At 48.9% G+C, this 19,770-nt stretch overlaps 2 protein-coding genes across 7 annotated transcripts in view; one reads left to right on the top strand and one right to left on the bottom strand.

Annotated features, from left to right (window-relative positions):
• WRN (WRN RecQ like helicase) overlaps positions 1-11,433 on the bottom strand; it is a 111,843-nt gene extending 100,410 nt beyond the window's left edge. For 3 of the 6 annotated variants that reach the window (XM_073340325.2, XM_073340320.2, XM_073340326.2), the window contains exon 1: positions 11,332-11,433. The gene's annotated coding sequence lies outside the window, so the exon portion shown is untranslated. The other 3 variants (XM_073340321.2, XM_073340322.2, XM_073340323.2) reach the window with 3 other exon arrangements.
• A 64-nt stretch (positions 11,434-11,497) lies between these two features.
• Positions 11,498-19,531, top strand: PURG (purine rich element binding protein G). The gene is made up of 2 exons (XM_073340327.1): positions 11,498-11,728; positions 14,730-19,531. Exon 2 carries the CDS (start codon positions 14,743-14,745, stop codon positions 15,748-15,750), a length of 1,008 nt encoding a protein of 335 aa, XP_073196428.1. The 5' UTR covers positions 11,498-11,728; positions 14,730-14,742; the 3' UTR covers positions 15,751-19,531.
• The last annotated feature ends 239 nt before the right edge of the window (positions 19,532-19,770 follow it).

The following is a 19,770-nucleotide window of genomic DNA, read 5'->3' as shown; positions in this document are numbered from 1 at the left end:
TTCTGCTGACCTAAGTGGCCTGTAAAGTCGACTTCTGTACTCAATCTCTGCGAGAGGCATTGTGCTTGATTCGACATGGGATAGTGTAGACACTGCGTTGTGTAATTTGAATGAATTGGCCTCCAGAAGGTGTCACACAGTGCTCCGCTGTCACTGCTTTGGAGAGCACTTTCAACTCCACTGTATGTCAGCCAGGTACACAGGAAACAGCCACTCCCCTGTTAAAGCCCTGGGAACTTTTGAATTTTCATTTCCTGTTTGATCAGCGTGGAGAGCTCATCAGTACAGCTGATCATAGAGACTCAAGACCGCAAACGCACTCCAACATGGAGTACACAGGAGGTGGTGGATCTTATTGTTGTATGGGGAGAAGAGTCTGTGCAGGCAGAGCTCAATCTAGCAGAAGAAACACTGACATCTATGCCAAAATCGTGGGGGGTATGGGGAGAAGGGCTACACCAAGGACCCACAGCAGTGCCGCGTTAAAATAAAGGAGCTCCAGCAGGCGTACCATAAGACAAGGGAGGCAAACAGTCATTCTGGTTCTGCCCCACAGGCATGCCGCTTTTACGAGGAGCTGCCTGAGATTCTCAGCGACGACACCACCACTACCCCAAAACTCTCCATGGATACCTCCCAGGAGCCCCAGGTGGCATCGAGCAGCAATGAGAAGGAAGAGGAGGAGGAGGAGAATGCAAGGCAGGCAAGCACAGGATCCATTCTCCCCGAAAACTAAGAACCATTTTTAACCCTGGAGCCCATCCCTTCAGGGGACCAATTGCTGGGGGACCATGATGCAGGGGAAGGCACCTCTGTGGAATGCACATTTCCAATCAAACTGTAGGGTTACATGCTGTTATTTTTTAAGTTTAATCTGAACAAAAAAAGTAGGTGTAGTGGGTATCTGTGGCCACTCCAGCTACGCAGAGGGTGCTCTCAGAAAAAAGCGGTTTATGTGCACAGGGATGGCCTTGGAATCCTCCACGGCGATCTCTAGGAAGCTTTCATGGAGGGTCTCTGCAATCCTTTGCAGCAGGTTTCTGGGAAGGGCTTCCTTATTTCATCCACCACAGGAGGACACTTTCCCACACCACTCCAGTATTAACTCTGCTGGCATCATTGCAGCACAAGGGCCAGATCTGTACCCAGACAGCATCTGCTCCCTTTCCATCTCTGTTACCCTCAGGAGAGTGATATCGCATAGGGTCATCTAGGGGAAATGGGGGGAAGTTTTGGATGCTAGCCCTTAAGCCGCAAACAATTCAACAAGTAATCCTCCCCACAATCCACAATCACTGTGTATTGCAACCAGGATTTTTTTAAAAAGGGAGGGGGTGGGGGGAGAAGCTTCCTCTTGGTCTCCCTTCCCCCCCCAACAACCTGGTGTCGCTTTTGTAAAAATCAAACTATTTGGGGGGCATTGGTACATTGGTACAGGTACATTGGTACCTGTCCTCAGGGTGCTAGGGGAAAAGAGGCTTTTCTGAAATTCCAACCAGTGATCCCAAGGATGTGTTCACAAAAGCTGCAGCAAAGACCTCGTGCCCATACGCACCATGGCTGGAGCAGCAAACCGACTCTTGCAATAGCCAGTGGTTGTGATTACGTTGTGGCCTGCAGGGAAGTGCACTGAGGAGTATTTATTTCATAAAAAGAATTAACCTTGCACCAGAAACAATGCATGCACTGTCAATGCTACCCTTGTCCTTTGTATTCTTTGTAGCTGAAACCTTGTCTGTCGGTGCATCCTCCACACTGGGGCAGAGACTTTCCCAGATTAAAAGGCGGAAAAGACGACTCGGGAGGACATGTTCAATGAGTTAATGCACGCCTCTGAGAATAATAAGACAGAGCTCAGAGCATGGAGAATTACAATGTCTGACAAACTGGATATGGACAGAGAGGACAGGAGAACATGCAGGGAACAAAAGCGTGCCACGCAGGAAGAGATGCTGTGGATTATGAAGGGGCAATCAGACATGTTGAGGCATCTGGTGGAGGTTCAAGAAAGGCAGCTGGATGCTACAGTCTCTCTGCAGCCTATGCTGAACCTGCTGCCATCGTTGTCAAGTTCCACATCCTCCTCGTCCAAATGTCCTATGAGGTGGGGGTTCGGGGAGATAAAGAGTCCAATATTCCTTGCACTCAACACCAGGGGAGGGTACAAGGATTGTTATTGCTTTGTTTGACTGTTATTGCAGTGCAACTGTAAGCAAGCTTCCCTTGTTTCTCCCCCTACCACCGTGTTTTCAACCCTTTTGCCCCACTTTTCTTTGCTGTTTGTGTTCATAATAAAACTTAACGGATTGAGGAGAAAAGGCTCTTTATTCATTCAGCACACCGTGGTTAGTGGGAGTGGAATTTACATAGGAGAAAATGCAATGAAGAGGATAGCTTGGTACGGAACAACACAGATAGGTGTCACATTACTGTGGATCATTGCTGAAACTGGTTTTCAAAGCGTCACAGAGACGTGGAGCCCCTCAATGTGCTCTTCTTATTGCCCTGGTGTCTGGCTGCTCAAAATTGGCTGCCAGACAATCTGCCTCAACCCCCCACCCCGCCAGAAACTTTTCTTCCTTTGTTTCACAGATATTATGGAGCACACAGCAGGCAGCAATAACAACGGGGATATTGTTTTCACTGAGGTCTAACCTAGGAAGCAAACAACGCCAGCAACCTTTTAAATGTCACATTCTACCACCATTCTGCACTTGCTTAGCCTATGGTTGAATGGTCCTTACTGCTGTCCAGGCTGCCAGTGTATGGCTTCATGAGCCATGGGAGCAAGGGATAGGCTGGGTCTCCCAGGATCATGATTGCCATTTGATCACCACCAATGGTTGTTTTGCAGTCTGGAAAGAAAGAACCTGCTTGCAGCTTTCTGAACAGACCAGAGTTCCTAAAGATGTGCACGTCATGAATCTTTCCTGACCATCACTCGTTGATGTTGGTGAAACAGCCCCTGTGATCCACCAGTGCTTGCAACCCCATTGAGAAGTACCCCTTTCGGTTTATGTAATCTTTGGCAAGGTAGTCTGGTGCCAAGATAGAGATATGCATTCCATCTATAGCCCCACTGCAGTTAGGAAACCCCATCGCAGCAAAACCATCCACTGTGTCCTGCACGTTGCCCAGAGTCACTACCCTTCTCAGCAGAAGTCTGTTGATTGCTCTGAAAACTTGGATCGTAACAGATCCCACAATAGATTTACCCACTCCGAACTGATTCCCCATTGACTGGTAGCAGTCTAGCACTGCAAGCTTCCACAGAGCTATCACCACTCACTTCTCCACTGTCAGAGCAGCTCTCATTTTAGTATTCTTGCACTTCAGGGCTGGGGAAAGCTCTTCACACGATTCCTGGAAAGTGGTCTTATGCATCTGAAAGTTCTGCAGCCACTGCTCATCATCCCATAGCTGCATAACGATGCAGTCCCATGAGTCAGTGCTTGTTTCCTGGGCCCACAAGTGACGTTCAGCTGTGTCAAGGTGATGTAGGACTGTCACCAGCAAATGTGAATTGCTCCGCTCTATGTCTTCCAGCAGGGCTACTTGTGTGGCATCACATTGTTCCACACGGCAGCTCCTGTATCAGCTGTGTAAATACTGCAGGATAAGGTGCAAGGTGTTTGTAATGCTCACAACAGTGTACAGCTGAGAGGAGTCCATACTTACCATGCTATGGCATCTGCGCGGGTAACCCAGGCTTATGAAAAAAGGCTTGGTTTGTTTGCCGTTGATTTCAGGGAGGGAGGGAGGGAGGTAAGTGGGAGGCTAATGCCATGTTCCCATAACCACCCATGCACATGTTTTGGTCCCATAAGGTACTGCAAGCCTAACCCAAAATTCCACTTGGCTACATGCGTTGTGGGATAGCTACCCACAGGTCAGCACTCTGTGTGTCAATGCAAGCCCTGCTAGCGTGGATGCACTCCGATGACACAATGAGCATAGTGGGGACACACAAGATCGACTTGCTTAAATCAGAGGCTCGATGTCAACTTACATAAAACCAACAACTTAGTAGTGGAGACGTGGCCCTAGTGTTGATTTATAAACTGGAGGAGGAAATTCATTGAACAGAATTAGTTGAATAAACTGAAATTAAGAAATATTCTCGCCATGCCTACAGAAGAGGCTACTGCTGTCAAAAGCTGGTTATGCACTTCAACAAACTCTGATTCCAGCTGCTTAGCCAGTGACTTCCTCCAGTTCAGTGGTCTTTCTTTAAAACATGTATCGCTTAATATTTTTATTTAATGTACATTATTTTAATATATTATAGTAAATTTAGGCATTAACAGATTGTCAATTTCAACTTTAATTTTAAATACTTTTAAAAATAAACCTTTAAATACATTTTAAAAATCTGATTTTTTAAAATCAGATATTTTTATCCACTTTGCTGAGTGAAGATTGGTATTCCCTGGCATCTCTTCTCAAATGTGACAAATAGCCCATTAATCTCTTGAAAGAGCTTTTATCTTTTCCAGGTTTAAAAAAAACACCATAGGACTCTTTTTACATCTGCAGCATGGAGATATTTCACCTGGATGAGAATAGGTTCTGGGAAAGAACACAAGAAGGAGTAGATTTATATATTTCAGATACACACACACATACAATGTGGAAATTGACACCACTTTGGGCATAAAGCAAGGGCAAGAGTGAAGTGCATGAATCCCTTTATCTTTATGCACTGCTGAATAAAGAGCCTGGGGCTAAATGGCCCTCTTGCTGATGAGGAACATTGTTGTCAAGGTCAGATAAGTACATGAGAGGTTTAAGGGAGGTCTCTTCAGCTAGCGTTAATATTAATATAGGACTCAGGTTCTCTGGGTGGCGGAAAGGAACCCTGGAGACCGTTGGGTAGGAGAAATCATCCATGTTCCAAGGGACATCATCAACATCTAAGGTTTCCAGAATGCTGACGAATCATGGTGTCACGTCCACTGGCCGGTTTACAGATGTGCTCTCCCAATGCCAGTATCAGAGCTGTGGGTTGTGGCAAAGCCTCAATCCAAAGGCCATTGCTGATGGGGCAGCCCCCAAAGTTTGGAACAGATAGCTTACATCTGGCTACATCAATTAGAGCCTGGATAGGACTGTAGCTATATGGCCACATGAATAATTGTAATGGCTCTGGCATCAGCTCTTTCCAGGCACCAGACAGTGTTGGGCTGGCATGGGTGCCAAATGCCCCAGGAGCTGAAGTCAACACAGAGGACCCTTACAACCCATCTATTCTCATCCCACAATGGGGTAACCCTTGCTGGAGGCCTGGGAGAGAATTCTGGGATAGCAGAAGATGTGTAATGGGTTTGCCAGACTCTGCGAAGACGGCCTAGTTCTGCCACATGGTGACTGGGATGGGGTCTGAGGAATCACGATCAGGGACAACCCTTCTGTCACAGGCGCCGACAGGGTGAGAACAAACAGTGCTACTGCTGGGAGGCACCAGGGGATCCCACACCACAGGAGTGAAGAGTCTTAGCACTTCCCCTTCCTTTCTTAGGCAACTTTGTGGTGCTGGCATGCTTCCTCTTGTCCTCCTTTTAGGATCAATGTCTGGGAGCGAGCTTGGTGCCAATACGTCAGTGCTGGGGCCTGGAGACAAGGCAGAGGAAGCGGTAAGATTCTCCATAGTAGGTTTAGAGGGAGCCTGGGGAGAGTCAAGTGCCATCATGCTTGGAGCCTACGGTGCAGCTTTTGACTGGGCCTTTGCCTTGGCAACTGCAGGGGTCTTCTGAGAGCCCATGCTGAAGCCTCTAGAAGAGGCAGGTGCCAAAGCCAAGGCAGGAGTTGCCTCTTGAGCTCTGTGAGGGTGGGCTTCAGCACCCGAGGGTCATTCCAGTCTTAGTGCAGAACTAAGTTCCTCTGCTCTCAGCACCTCAAAGCAAGGTTGGCTCAACACCAAAGATGGGGCTCTTGGCAGGCCCAAGGTGCAAAAGCCAGCAGAGTGCACACTAGGCCGGAGAATGTGCCTCCTCCAGGTACCCGATGTATCCCAGAATCTGATGCTCAGAACAGATACTTATCAGGCATGAGGCATACTTCCTGAACTCTCTTTTAGGGTGTGGCTTCAGCACCCAAAAACCCCAAGGGCTCCCAGGAGATTTAGAAAAAACTCAGTGAGTCTATGAAAGTATTAAAACTATACAACCCTACTAGAGAAACTAAGCTGTCCATAGATTTGGGAGGTTAAAACTCAAACAAGTGCCTCACTACAGACGCAGCAGTGGGTCCCTTCCATTCTTTAAGGCAGCAGAAAAAGAACAGGTCCTATTGGAGGAGTGCAATCTTTTATACAGAGCTCTGCAATCCAAATGCTCAATTTCAAGAGGATGCTCATGCATGCACTCCTAAGAGATGCCACTTTCAAGAGGGCTCTGTGCACCCATTTGCCAGGAGGCAGCTCCCACTAGTGGGAACGCACGGATGCCCTCAAAGATGAACCTAGTTAGTTGAACACCTATTAGCCGATATCCCTACCTGAAAGATGCATCACCTACTCCAAGCCCACAGGGTGCTGCCCCAAGGGATCACTCAGTGAGCTCTTCACAGAATTATGAAAGTCATCTAGTTAGACTTTGACAATGCAGGATTTTCTTGTACATTTTCAAGACCCTGTCCCACCACCATCTGTCATTATTTTTAAAAAATATATAGATTCAAGCAATGCAAGTTCCAACACTTCTACTGAGAAACCATTCCACAGCCTACTAGATCTGTGTCCACGTTTTTCTGAAGAGTCAGCCAACATGTTCCTTTTCCAGTTATAACATTCACACCACCCTACATAATTTATCTCCTATCTTGGTGCTTACCTGAAAAATTTTGTAAGCGTTATGTTCCCTTCGCTCTGCATCCTTCCACTGGCTCCCTGTTCTCCATTTCATCAAATACAATGTTTTCACTTCCAAGGCCTTTCACAGCTTCTCTCACATGCTATCAAGATCTCAACTCCCACCTCCATCCTGCCAATGAAGGCAGCCTTCATCACCCACTTGTTACACGTTAAACAAGCACCTTCAGGCTCTCTCTCACCATGCTGTACACATGGGATGAGCTCCACATAAATACCCTCAAAGCCACTTCATGGTCCCTTTTCACATCTCTCCTTAATTCTCCTCTTTGTTGGAATACCTACAAAACTCATGACAACCATCGGGCAGCAGGCATGGTGAGCCCACTGCCTAGCATGCTAACCAGTCCTGACTTGTTTCTTTATGCTCCCCAGTCTGCTTGTCTGCATTCACCTTGTCCTAAACTGTAAGCTCTTTGCAGCAGGAACCATCTTTTGGTGTGTTTGTACAGCGCCTAGCACAATAAGTCCCTGGTCCATGACATGAGGTTCTAAAGCAACAAAGAACCTCCTTCACAAGTCAGTCCTGCCAGCCCACCATACAGTTTTATATCTTCTGCAAATTTAATTAATGACCTTTTGGTTCCTCTTCTAGATCTAAATCACTAATAAAGAGGTAGAATAAGTCTGAATGTATGATTCTACCCTAGTGCATTGCAGTTCATCACACCAAGGGTCTTATTCTCCCATAAGTCTAGTTCACACGAGTAGGGATATGATTGTCATGCCAATTTTTAAAACATTTCATGGCAGAGGTTGAGAAAAATAGTTATAGATCATAAAAAGAAGACAAGGGGATCGGAGAGTGAGCCCGCCACTGCTACAGGGTGAGCATGGAGTTCCAGCCCCCTCTACCTGTCCTACACATTTGAACCACCATTCAGGTTTTGCACATCCACCCCTCCAGAGATGGAGGGACAGAGGGGTAAATTTGTTTGGTGTTACACCCTAGCACATAGTTTTGATGCACAGAAAGTTGGCCAGAAATGGAGGGGCAAATATGCCAAGAATGAGTGGACTAGGTCACACTGCCACTTGGTTTGGTGGCATTTCATGGACTTTATTCAAACTCAGTTTCCACGACCACTATGACATCCATGACAAAACTGTAGCTTTACCCTCAAGCACTAAAAGTACTTGATATGTACACAAATCCCTGGGAGAAGAGACCTTTTATATTTATCTTATTGCATCAAGATGCTTTTACAAACAACAAATTTGTCTTTTTAGTAAAAACACTATTACTGTTTCATCTTACAATTCTCTCTATTTTGATGCAGAAAGAGGAACCGATCTTTACAGTACTCAGTTGTGTAAAAAAAAAAAGTAAAACACAGCTGCCTCTAGCATAATAAATTGCCAATTGATTTAATGCCAGCAATCAAAAATTATTCTAGTTGGAAATAAGTATTAAGTTGGGTAAGTAAAAGATTTAGGCAGAGGCCCATTTAATCAGAATCATTCAACTTTTGGTCCAACCACCAGTATTAGTAATTACAATTTCCTTTATTTTAACAGGCAACTCTGGTTTTTGTTTTTTTGTTTTTTGTCCAAATCTCTTCTGTGATCATGATGAAAGCAACAAGCAGTAATCATCAATATGAAAAGCAATAAATATATCCTACAATTCAGTCAGCCTATGATGCGCAGAAAGTTATATTATTGCTAGTAAGTTGTGCTGCTTCCAATCAAAAACAATATTCTCAAATATTACATACAAATAATGCACGACTCAAAATATCTTCTGCCTGATCTCATTAAGGCTTGTTATAATTTCTCTGGAAATGTGACACCACCTTTTTAATGCAGATGCACAAGTTTGTTTATAACAAAAACATCTTTGAAAGACAAAAGGATGGCATTTTGCTAGCATTAATTTCTTTGCAGTGCTCTGTAGCCAATTATTTCATATAATTATTTCTGATGTGGTTAATTTGTATGTAATCAATGTGTGATAAACAGAGGTAGATAAAAGTATAGGAATGAGTACAATAGTATTATAGGGGTATAAGGCTGACATATTTATGAGTGATGAGTCTTTATTAGGTATATAAATAAAGTAAGGCTAATACAAGATCTACAGCCTGAGGCCTGTACAACTGTAGGTTACTCATATTAGGTTTTAGACCTAAAGAAGGGTTGACATAACCCTGTACCAGTAAACTTACAAGATTACTGTAAAGAATGTGCCAATGAGTGATGTTCAGGAAAATATGCCACAATGTTCCCATCTAAATGGCAAGGCACCTGATTGGGACATCAGGGAAAATACTGCAGCAACTGCATGTTGCCATGGGGACTTGTTGCCATAAATACCAATGAAAATAATGGGAATTAAGAGAATATCTTATGAAAGGCAGGGTACCCCACATTTTATGGGGTGCAGAAATCCCAGTAAAGAAAAAGGATTTGGAACCTTCATGCACGTGCATAAGGGTTATGGACGTGAGCGTAACACAGCACAAAAAGGGTGCCCCAACACAAATGGGAAGAAAGAATCCATCAGAAGACCCTCCACAGAGTTTATATCAGTATAACATGTTTCTGAAACACTACACTCAGGGGACAGCACCGATTTAAGAAGGTTCCCCCACACACACACACACTTTAGTTAAATTTGTCCAAAGACTGACTGTAGACAAGCATTTGTAGACTACTAATGCTTGTGGCATTTAATTTCTACCTATCTATTTATATAGCATTCACTGCTATTATCTTAGCAGCTGTGTTGACATATATACTGTAATGAACTTCAGCCAGGAATTGTTTTAACTGTGTTTCACTTTGAATTAATGTTCTCGGAAGTCACCTAAAAAAACTTATTTTTCTCCCTTCGCTGTAACTGCTATACAAATGGACCAAAACTTATCAAAATGGTCAGTCTGGAAATAGCATAGCCAAGTGATTTTTTTCTGTATTACCAGAGTCCCCTTTACAGAAACAAGTTAGTCCAGTAAGAGATATTACCTAATCTCACACATCTTGTCTCTCTAATATCCTGGGACCAACATGGCTACACTTCAGAATCCCCTTTCACACACAGTGCTCTCCCCTCTCATACCTCTACATCCAGTCTGAACAGAAAGGCTGATTCTGTCCCTTACCTCCAGACCCAAACACCATAACACCTCTGAACATACACTGATGGGCAGAAAGCTTGATTTTTTTTAATCCACTTGCCATAATTTTCTTGTTATTCACATCAAGGGTGGAGAACGAGTGACATATTCTAGATACAGCCCCACCCAAAATAGTCGCTAGTGCAAAGCAAGCGCACATCCCTCTATAGAAATCAGAGAGTATGTAACAGTCCCCTCCCCAGTCATGTAGTGTATATTGAGACCCTCAATTGATAGAAGTACTTCCAACCAACATGTGCTGCAGATGTTGAGTCTGGAAGCTAGAATTCTCCTATAGAAACATTTATTTTGCTTCATTTAGCTTTATTTGTGTGCGCACGTCTCCTGCACACACATGTATGCCTCCTAGTGGGACATGACCATTCTCTCCCTCTTACAGCTCAGCATCCCTGCTCCCTCCTCTCAGCTAGGGACACACAGCCTAGCCCCAACGAAGCTCCTGAGGTTCACTAGGCAAAACTAGATTAAAAATTAGCCGTATGGAGTGGAAAATTGGTTAGTTTCTAAGGTGCCACAAGTACTCCTTTTCCTTTTAGGCAAAACTAGAAAAGGACTGCCCAACCAGGACTCCTGTGGCCACAAGTCCTTGGAGTATTCTTGCCTAAGGGCTTGTCTACATTACCCACATGACTCACAGGCAGCGATCAATCCAGCGGGGGTCGACCGCCAAACGCTCTCCTGTCAACTCCGGTACTCCACCAGGGCGAGAGGCACAGGCAGAGTCGACGGGAGAGCGTCAGCCGTCGACTTACCGCAGCGAAGACACCACTGTCAGGGCACGCCTACGCTACCCGCCAGACCGGCGGGCAGGAATCGATTTAGCGCCTCTAGTCTAGACGCGACAAACCGACCTCCCCCGAGCGCTCTCCCGTCGACTCCTGTACTCCAGCTCCGCGAGAGGCGCAGGCGGAGCCGGGGGGGGGGGGGGGGGGAGCGGCGGCCGTGGACGCGCTGTGGTGAAGACACCGCGGTGAGTCGCCCTAAGTCCGTTATTCACGCAGCTGAAGTCGCTCGCTCGCGGCCGCCTGGCCAGAGTCTGGCTGCCCGGCGGGGCGACTCGCCCCCGGCCGCCGCGCGGAGCTAGCCCGAGAAGCCTGGGCTCCCAGCGGCTGGGCTGCCGCAGCTCCTGCCCCGGGGCTCCCAGCTGCAGTGGCGGCGCGGCCTCGGCGGCGGCGGCCTCCCCCTCCTCTCCTCTCCTCTCCTCACGAGGGGCGGACCCGGGAGGGGGGCGCGCTAGGACCCCGGGGACCGCCCGCCCGCCCGCCCGCCCGCCGGGAGACGGAGGCCGGCGCCCGGCACTCTCCGCATTGGGGGTCCCCTGACCTGCTCCACCGCTTGCTACGCTCCCGCGACTCGCCCAGAACCCGCCGCGCGCGGGTCACGTCATCAGGCCGCCGCCCGTCGCCCCGCAGCACGTCACCTCCCTCCGCCGGGGCTGGAAAGTGACCCGAGGGTAAGCGCATGCTCCGTGAGGCCCGGTCGCGGTGCAGGCTGGGGGTTGGAGTTTCAGGGCCGGGTCGGTACCTGGGAGAGCGGCGCCAGCTCCATCCCCCCGAGCCCGTGGCGCGGGCCCCGTTCTGCCGCTGTGTTGCTCGGCGGAGCGGACTGGGCGGCGGGGCCGGCGGGGGATGCTCCTTCCCGGTTCCCTGCGGGACTGTGCGCGGCGGCCGGGAGCGGCGGGCGGCGGCGGCGGTTGGTGAAGGGCAATTGCAGCAATGGAGTAAGTGTCTCCCTTCGCCTAGCGACGGGGGCTGTGGGGAGGGGGCACGGGGAGTGGGGGTTCAGTGGGGGGCGCGGCGTGAGGGAGGGGGCACGGGGAGTGGGGGTTCAGTGGGGGGGCGCGGCGTGAGGGAGGGGGCACGGGGTGTGGGGGTTCAGTGGGGGGTGCGGCGTGAGGGAGGGGGCACGGGGTGTGGGGGTTCAGTGGGGGGTGCGGCGTGAGGGAGGGGGCACGGGGAGTGGGGGTTCAGTGGGGGGTGCGGCGTGAGGGAGGGGGCACGGGGAGTGGGGGTTCAGTGGGGGGGTGCGGCGTGAGGGAGGGGGCACGGGGAGTGGGGGTTCAGTGGGGGGGTGCGGCGTGAGGGAGGGGGCACGGGGAGTGGGGGTTCAGTGGGGGGCGCGGCGTGAGGGAGGGGGCACGGGGTGTGGGGGTTCAGTGGGGGGCGCGGCGTGAGGGAGGGGGCACGGGGAGTGGGGGTTCAGTGGGGGGGTGCGGCGTGAGGGAGGGGGCACGGGGAGTGGGGGTTCAGTGGGGGGCGCGGCGTGAGGGAGGGGGCACGGGGAGTGGGGGTTCAGTGGGGGGGCGCGGCCTGAGGGAGGGGGCACGGGGAGTGGGGGTTCAGTAGGGGGCGCGGCGTGAGGGAGGGGGCACGGGGAGTGGGGGTTCAGTGGGGGGCGCGGCGTGAGGGAGGGGGCACGGGGTGTGGGGGTTCAGTGGGGGGCGCGGCGTGAGGGAGGGGGCACGGGGAGTGGGGGTTCAGTGGGGGGTGCGGCGTGAGGGAGGGGGCACGGGAGTGGCGGGTGCAGCATGGGGGAGGGGGCACGGGGAGTGGGGGCTCAGTGGGGGGGCGCGGCGTGAGGGAGGGGGCACGGGGAGTGGGGGTTCAGTGGGGGGGCGCGGCGTGAGGGAGGGGGCACGGGGAGTGGGGGTTCAGTGGGGGGCGCGGCGTGAGGGAGGGGGCACGGGGAGTGGGGGTTCAGTGGGGGGTGCGGCGTGAGGGAGGGGGCACGGGGAGTGGGGGTTCGGGGGGGGCGCGGCGTGAGGGAGGGGGCACGGGGAGTGGGGGTTCAGTGGGGGGGCGCGGCGTGAGGGAGGGGGCACGGGGAGTGGGGGTTCAGTGGGGGGGTGCGGCGTGAGGGTGGGGGCACGGGGAGTGGGGGTTCAGTGGGGGGCGCGGCGTGAGGGTGGGGGCACGGGGAGTGGGGGTTCAGTGGGGGGGCGCGGCGTGAGGGAGGGGGCACGGGGAGTGGGGGTTCAGTGGGGGGGCGCGGCGTGAGGGAGGGGGCACGGGGAGTGGGGGCTCAGTGGGGGGGCGCGGCGTGAGGGAGGGGGCACGGGGAGTGGGGGTTCAGTGGGGGGGCGCGGCGTGAGGGAGGGGGCACGGGGAGTGGGGGTTCAGTGGGGGGGCGCGGCGTGAGGGAGGGGGCCCGGGGAGTGGGGGTTCAGTGGGGGGGCGCGGCGTGAGGGAGGGGGCCCGGGGAGTGGGGGTTCAGTGGGGAGGTGCGGCGTGAGGGAGGGAGCACGGGGAGTGGGGGTTCAGTGGGGGGCGCGGCGTGAGGGAGGGGGCACGGGGAGTGGGGGTTCAGTGGGGTGGTGCGGCGTGAGGGAGGGGGCACGGGGAGTGGGGGTTCAGTGGGGGGTGCGGCGTGAGGGAGGGGGCACGGGGAGTGGGGGTTCGGGGGGGGCGCGGCGTGAGGGAGGGGGCACGGGGAGTGGGGGTTCCGTGGGGGGGCGCGGCGTGAGGGAGGGGGCACGGGGAGTGGGGGTTCCGTGGGGGGGTGCGGCGTGAGGGTGGGGGCACGGGGAGTGGGGGTTCAGTGGGGGGTGCGGCGTGAGGGTGGGGGCACGGGGAGTGGGGGTTCAGTGGGGGGGCGCGGCGTGAGGGAGGGGGCACGGGGAGTGGGGGTTCAGTGGGGGGCGCGGCGTGAGGGAGGGGGCACGGGGAGTGGGGGTTCAGTGGGGTGGTGCGGCGTGAGGGAGGGGGCACGGGGAGTGGGGGTTCAGTGGGGGTTGCGGCCTGAGGGAGGGGGCACGGGGAGTGGGGGTTCAGTGGGGGGGTGCGGCCTGAGGGAGGGGGCACGGGGAGTGGGGGTTCAGTGGGGGGTGCGGCGTGAGGGAGGGGGCACGGGGAGTGGGGGTTCAGTGGGGGGGCGCGGCGTGAGGGGGGGGCACGGGGAGTGGGGGTTCAGTGGGGGGCACGGCGTGAGGGTGGGGGCACGGGGAGTGGGGGTTCAGTGGGGGGTGTGGCGTGAGGGAGGGGGCACGGGAGTGGGGGTTCAGTGGGGGGTGCGGCGTGAGGGAGGGGGCACGGGAGTGGCGGGTGCAGCATGGGGGAGGGGGCACGGAAGTGGGGGTTTAGTGAGGGGGCTGCAGCTTGGGGGGAGGAGTAGTCATGGAAAGTAGGGAGTCACTGGGGGGCTGCAGCTGAGGGAGGGAGGTTAGTGGAGGGACTGGTCTTCCATACCATGGCTTCTGGGTGGTTGGGGTCATCACTGGGAGAAATGGGGGTTTACCGGGGGCTGCATTCAGGGACAAACTCGAGGGCAGTAGAGTGGCAGGCTGTGGGGGATTACAGAGGACTGTGTGGCACTAGAGTGGGGCTATGCCGTGCCACCGAGTCTCCTGGGGAATCCCCCAGTCCTGGGGGCTGTAATAGAGGAGATTAGTGGCACTATGGGGGACAGTTATTGGGGGGAGCATGACAGAAATGGGACTATGGGGATGATTATCAGGAATGGGGGATTGTGGAGGAGGGTAGTAGTGATGGGGGCTGTGATGGGATGGTTATTGGAGAAGTTTGAGGGTGGCACATAAAGTGGAAGGATAGAAGCCATCCCGGAGATTGGGATCTCTTCCCATGTTGGTGAGCGTCATGGTAGAAGACCAGGATGCAAGCATCTTTGTGGGGAAAGTAACACTGAGCAGAGATATGTTAAGAAGCATCGCAGGTCCCGGACACAAATGTTATGGTCTGTGTCTGCTATATATTTGTTATTTCCAGCTGACTGGTAAAGATGGAGAGAGGGAGAGGAGGAGGAGGAAGGAGTGTGGGGGGCTCTGGCCTGCACAGAAGCATTTACTCCCAGTCTCAACAACAGTATCAGTATCCTGCCTCTTCTCAAGGGGGCTGCATGGAGATCCAGGAACTAGCCTCCAAAAGGGTGGACATCCAGAAAAAGCGATTTTATCTGGATGTGAAGCAAAGTTCCCGAGGCCGCTTCCTGAAGATAGCCGAGGTCTGGATAGGAAGAGGCAGGCAGGAAAATATCAGGAAAAGCAAACTGACTCTCTCCTTGTCTGTGGCTGCTGAGCTGAAGGATTATCTGGGAGATTTCATAGAGCACTATGCCCATTTGGGCCTCAAAGGCAGCCATAGTCATAGACATGAACACAGTAATGGCAAAGAGCAAGATTTGAGAAGGCGGCAACAGCATCATCTGCCTTCACCTCCAGCATCTGTTGAATCAGAAGAGCATCCTCACAGTGTCCTGAAAACTGAGTATATAGAAAGAGACAACAGGAAGTATTATCTAGACCTGAAGGAGAATCAGCGTGGGCGTTTCTTAAGGATTAGACAAACCATGATTAGAGGACCGGGTATGATAGGTTATTTTGGCCACAATTTGGGACAGGAACAGACTATTGTCCTTCCAGCCCAAGGAATGATTGAATTCAGGGATGCTTTGGTCCAGCTAATTGAAGAATATGGGGAGGGAGATATAGAAGAACGAAGAGGTGGGGGTGATGAGCCCCTCGAACTCCCAGAAGGGACTTCCTTCAGGGTGGACAACAAGCGGTTCTACTTTGATGTGGGATCTAACAGGTATGGCATTTTTTTGAAGGTAAGTGAGGTGAGACCACCTTACCGTAACACCATCACTGTCCCGTACAAAGCGTGGACAAGGTTTGGGGAAAACTTTATCAAGTACGAAGAAGAAATGAGGAGAATTTACAACAGCCATAAAGAGAAAAGAATGGATGTCACAGGTGACAGTGGTGAAGAACAAGAGGGTCTGGAATAGAGTGCATTGAACTGGTCATCAGGCAAAACAGAAAAACCTAAATTGGCTAGAGGTAATTGGAATATTTTGTAGTTTGAAGAAGTTGCCCCTCATTTTATGTAAGTCTTTTTCCTGTTGTTAGTGATAACTCAAGTATATAATACGTCTGAAGTCTGGTTATGTTAAATGACATATTCTTAGGGAAATATTAGCCTCCCAAATCTAAATGAATCAGCTGTTCCAAGTGTTGAAGACTATGAAAGTATGCGTATCAGCACAAAAATCTGACATTCTGACCTTTAAATAGTCTAGGTTAGGCTTGTGTTGCACTCAAACATGATACAAAAAAAGCCAGACGTACCTTATGATGAAAAGTATTGGTTTCTGCTTATGACAGGTTTTCCAGAATTGAATATTGTCCATGCTGAGTTAAAATCTGAAAAGCGTAACTACAGGTCATTTACCACAAAAATTGACTTTGTATGCATTTTATCTACTTGTATGAGGAAAGGTAGAAATTTTAAATCAGCGTTCGCTAGTTACTGAATTTTAAGCAATGTTCTCTATGGGTAAAATCTCGATAGCAGGTCAAGCCTTTATAAAGGATTGTCAAAGAGTGGAATATTAATTTCTTAGCTTAATAATTCTGTGGTAACCAAATAATTTGAGTGCCACAGAAAAGCAAAGCTGTGTTTGAATTGTGATGGGTTATCCCAAATTAATGAAAATAATCCATTCTTCATCTACACATTACATCATGTAACGCTGAGGATTTTTTAAAATTCTCAAAATTTCAAAAACTATTTTTATATTGTTGGTGGTTTGGGGGGCTCTAGCAAGGAGCTGGGAAGTGGGCATTTTGGTGGCTGAATGATTGTTGCAAGTGGGTTTCCAGGGTTTTCTTCCTATTGTATGAGTAACATACTTGGTGTGATGTTAAAAGTATGAGGATAACTTCTGGGTTTGTCCTTCTACTTTGAGGAAAAACCTTTGGGAGATTTTGGTGCACCACTTAATTGGTATAAAAAATGCTTCTCTAATTTCATACTTATTGGTAGTGCATTTACAATGCTATGGCTAAAGCTGTGTCAGCATTTCCAGTATAAATTATTATTTTTATAAATTTTAGTATTCCAAGATAATATCTATGCCCCCACCTCCATCACTCCTTCCCCACCATGTTAAAACTGGGGCCATGATACTTCAATTTGATTCATGTGGGCAGACTGTTAGGCCTGCATGAAGTCCCCTTGAAGACTATAGAGCTACAACTTCCCCCAGATTCCTGCCTTGAAATCCAAATATTCTGCCTGGAAGGGAAATGTGTAGCATTATCTGTTCAGGAGGGTTGAGTTAGAAAGGGGACCTAGAATATTTTAAATGCTTTTGGATCTCAAAGCAAAAACCGATTTATTTTTATGAAGAAATTTGTCAGCATTTAGGGGCCAGTTCATCTCTCACTGAAATCAATGAGAGTTGGATTGGGCTATAAATCCCTTGCTTAGAGACTCCATTTTGCCTACCTTTTTTATGTGTTTTTTTTTTTTAAGGGCTACTGTATACATACAGAAATTTATCACAACCCAAATCATGTTTTTAATCAAGTAGTTGAGTGTGCATGAGGGCCAGCTATCTTTTAATCCAAACAGTAAATTTTAATCTGTTTAAACACACTTATCTGCAAACAAAATTATCCCCAGTCTTAATTTTAATCTGCCTGCACGCTTAAAGGCCACACTAAATTCAAACACCTTATCATGTCTCTGATCTGATACCCCATTAGTAATATCAAGAAGGACTGTATGTGGGGATTAAGTGAATAATCTGGCCTTTAGTTTGGGTGATAAAAATGATGAAACTACAAAAAAGCTTGCACCAAAGTCACCAAAGAACTATTAGGAACATGTTACGCCTGTGACAGAAAAGAACAGATGTAAAGAAGTTAATTTCACTGTTTTAGGTGATTCCCTTAGAGTTAACAACCAGTTGGCCTAGTGTCAAAAAAATACCATAAACTAATCACTAATGTATTGATTGCTGTTTCAGATATTTTCTAATCCAAAGCAAAATTTTCTTATTTGGTCACTTGAATGCTAATGGGCCGTTTGGGCCATGACCATGCAATTGAAGGTTATAACCTTAGTCCTAGGGCTAAACGTTCCTGTTAGATAGTGAAGTACTAAAAAAGAAAAAAAAGTTTTTAAGAAGTAACAAATCATAGTAAAATAACAATTTATACTATTGTTGGCTTGATAGCAGAATATTCATGAGTGAATCATCAATGCCTAAGTTACCATCTCACTGATTGCTGCTGTCCATCACAGTGCCTAAAGTAATGATGAACTTGTCAAAGCTTCCTGCAATCTGGAGTTATGAATGTAAGAACTTTTTATGCTCACTTCTCCCCTTGCGCCCCATCTTCACATGGATTTTTCCCTCTACACTCAGCATCTTCCAGTCTAAAATAATGTTTGCACCACTCGATATTAAAAGATCATTTGTTGGAATTATTCCTACGTAATATGTGCAATGCAGATAATCTTGCTTTCCATGTGTTCCTTCGCTCTTAATGGAAAAAAATATTTTAATTGTTCAAGTAATTAGTAATTTAAAAAATATATTTCCTTCACAGGTTTTAAAAAACAAACAGGTGCAAAGTGGCATTGTTATTGCTATCAAGTTGCCATTTTGGAGAATTAGAGCCAGACTACGTCTTAGCTATTGAAAGTGCTCCAGTGAAGATGTAGACCGGTATCAGTTTGCATCACTGCTTCTTAATTAGGTTTCCAGTATTTATTAATTGGCCTTCATAAATGCATTGATGTATTGTAACTATTACCCCAGGAAGTCAGTATCTGCTGGCTGTTGAACAAGCTCAATTCTCAGCTCTGATACACAGGTAAGTGTTGCCTTGTGTTTTGTAAAATCAGTTAATGCACTTACTCTCACTTGGTGATACGCACCTGAGTATCCGGGACTACACTTGAGCCAGCCATCTACAGTTAAAACACTGACTACTGGTTTTCCATAGACATGTAAAGCACTGATGTTTGCAAATATTATGATCCAAGCATAACACTAACAAACACAAAATGTAGCAATGCAAACTTAAAATGGTTACATTTGGAAACGGGTTCCTCATTATTTTTTGCAGTGTGTTCCCAGCTTTTGAGAGCAGCAGTATTATGCTGCTTATGTGCAGAAAGGCCCATTAGAACACAAAGGAATATTGAATTCCCAGTGCATTCTAAATAGATTGTCATTCTTTGAGCCCTAAAACTGCCTGACCCTTAAACTTGAGAAAAACACAAGCTTGTTTGCACTAAAGAGCATGGCCAAAAACAATTCTAAGAGGACAGGGTGAAAAGCATCAGTCTGAATCTCTTGAATTAATAGGTTCTCATGAGAGAATTTTACAGTAAAACCCTCACCTCTGTTTTAAAGCTGTGTGGTGCAGGCAGAAAGTCTGTCAGTTCTATAATTAAATAATAATGCACTTTATATTTTGTAAATAATAGAAGCACATTTCTGCTATTAGCTTTGTAGGATGTGCTTCAGTAATAGCCTAAATCTGTAAGGGGTGGTCTCCTGCATGCACGTCTGTCAGAGCTCTGTTGTAATCACTTGATCCAGTTCCATTGGTATGGTAGAGAAGGCAGGAGCTATTAAAAATCCTTTAAAAACCACAAGTCTGATTTTCTACCCCCCCACCCCCAAGGTAGCACCCACAAATCCCATTAATTTTATTTGGAGTTGTGAGTGCTCAGCATCTCTGAAAAATCAGCCTCCAAACATTTTGTAATGAATGTATAGATATGTTTTTGTATTCATAATCTTTATAGAGCTGGGTTCAGTAACTCCATCTCACTTAGCTTTCTGTGACACTTTGCTGTCACAGAAGCCCTCATAATCCCAGAAATGTTGATTTGGAGTAGTGAGGGGGATTGGGTGGGCTTCTGTGGTATTGAAACTAGCCAGTTTGTATTGACTCCAGCCATAGCGTATAAACTTTCTTTCTTGTTAAAGTACAAATTTTATAGT

This window comes from Lepidochelys kempii, chromosome 4 (genome assembly GCF_965140285.1).
Source record: "Lepidochelys kempii isolate rLepKem1 chromosome 4, rLepKem1.hap1, whole genome shotgun sequence".
In the NCBI taxonomy this organism is placed as follows: Eukaryota; Metazoa; Chordata; order Testudines; family Cheloniidae; genus Lepidochelys; species Lepidochelys kempii.
Note: the sequence above shows the minus strand (reverse complement) of the source record. Positions and strands in the feature narration are given on the sequence as shown.

Coding starts and splice junctions, on each gene's coding strand:
- PURG (XM_073340327.1), top strand. CDS start 14,743: ATGGAGAGAGGGAGAGGAGGAGGAGGAAGGAGTGTGGGGGGCTCTGGC.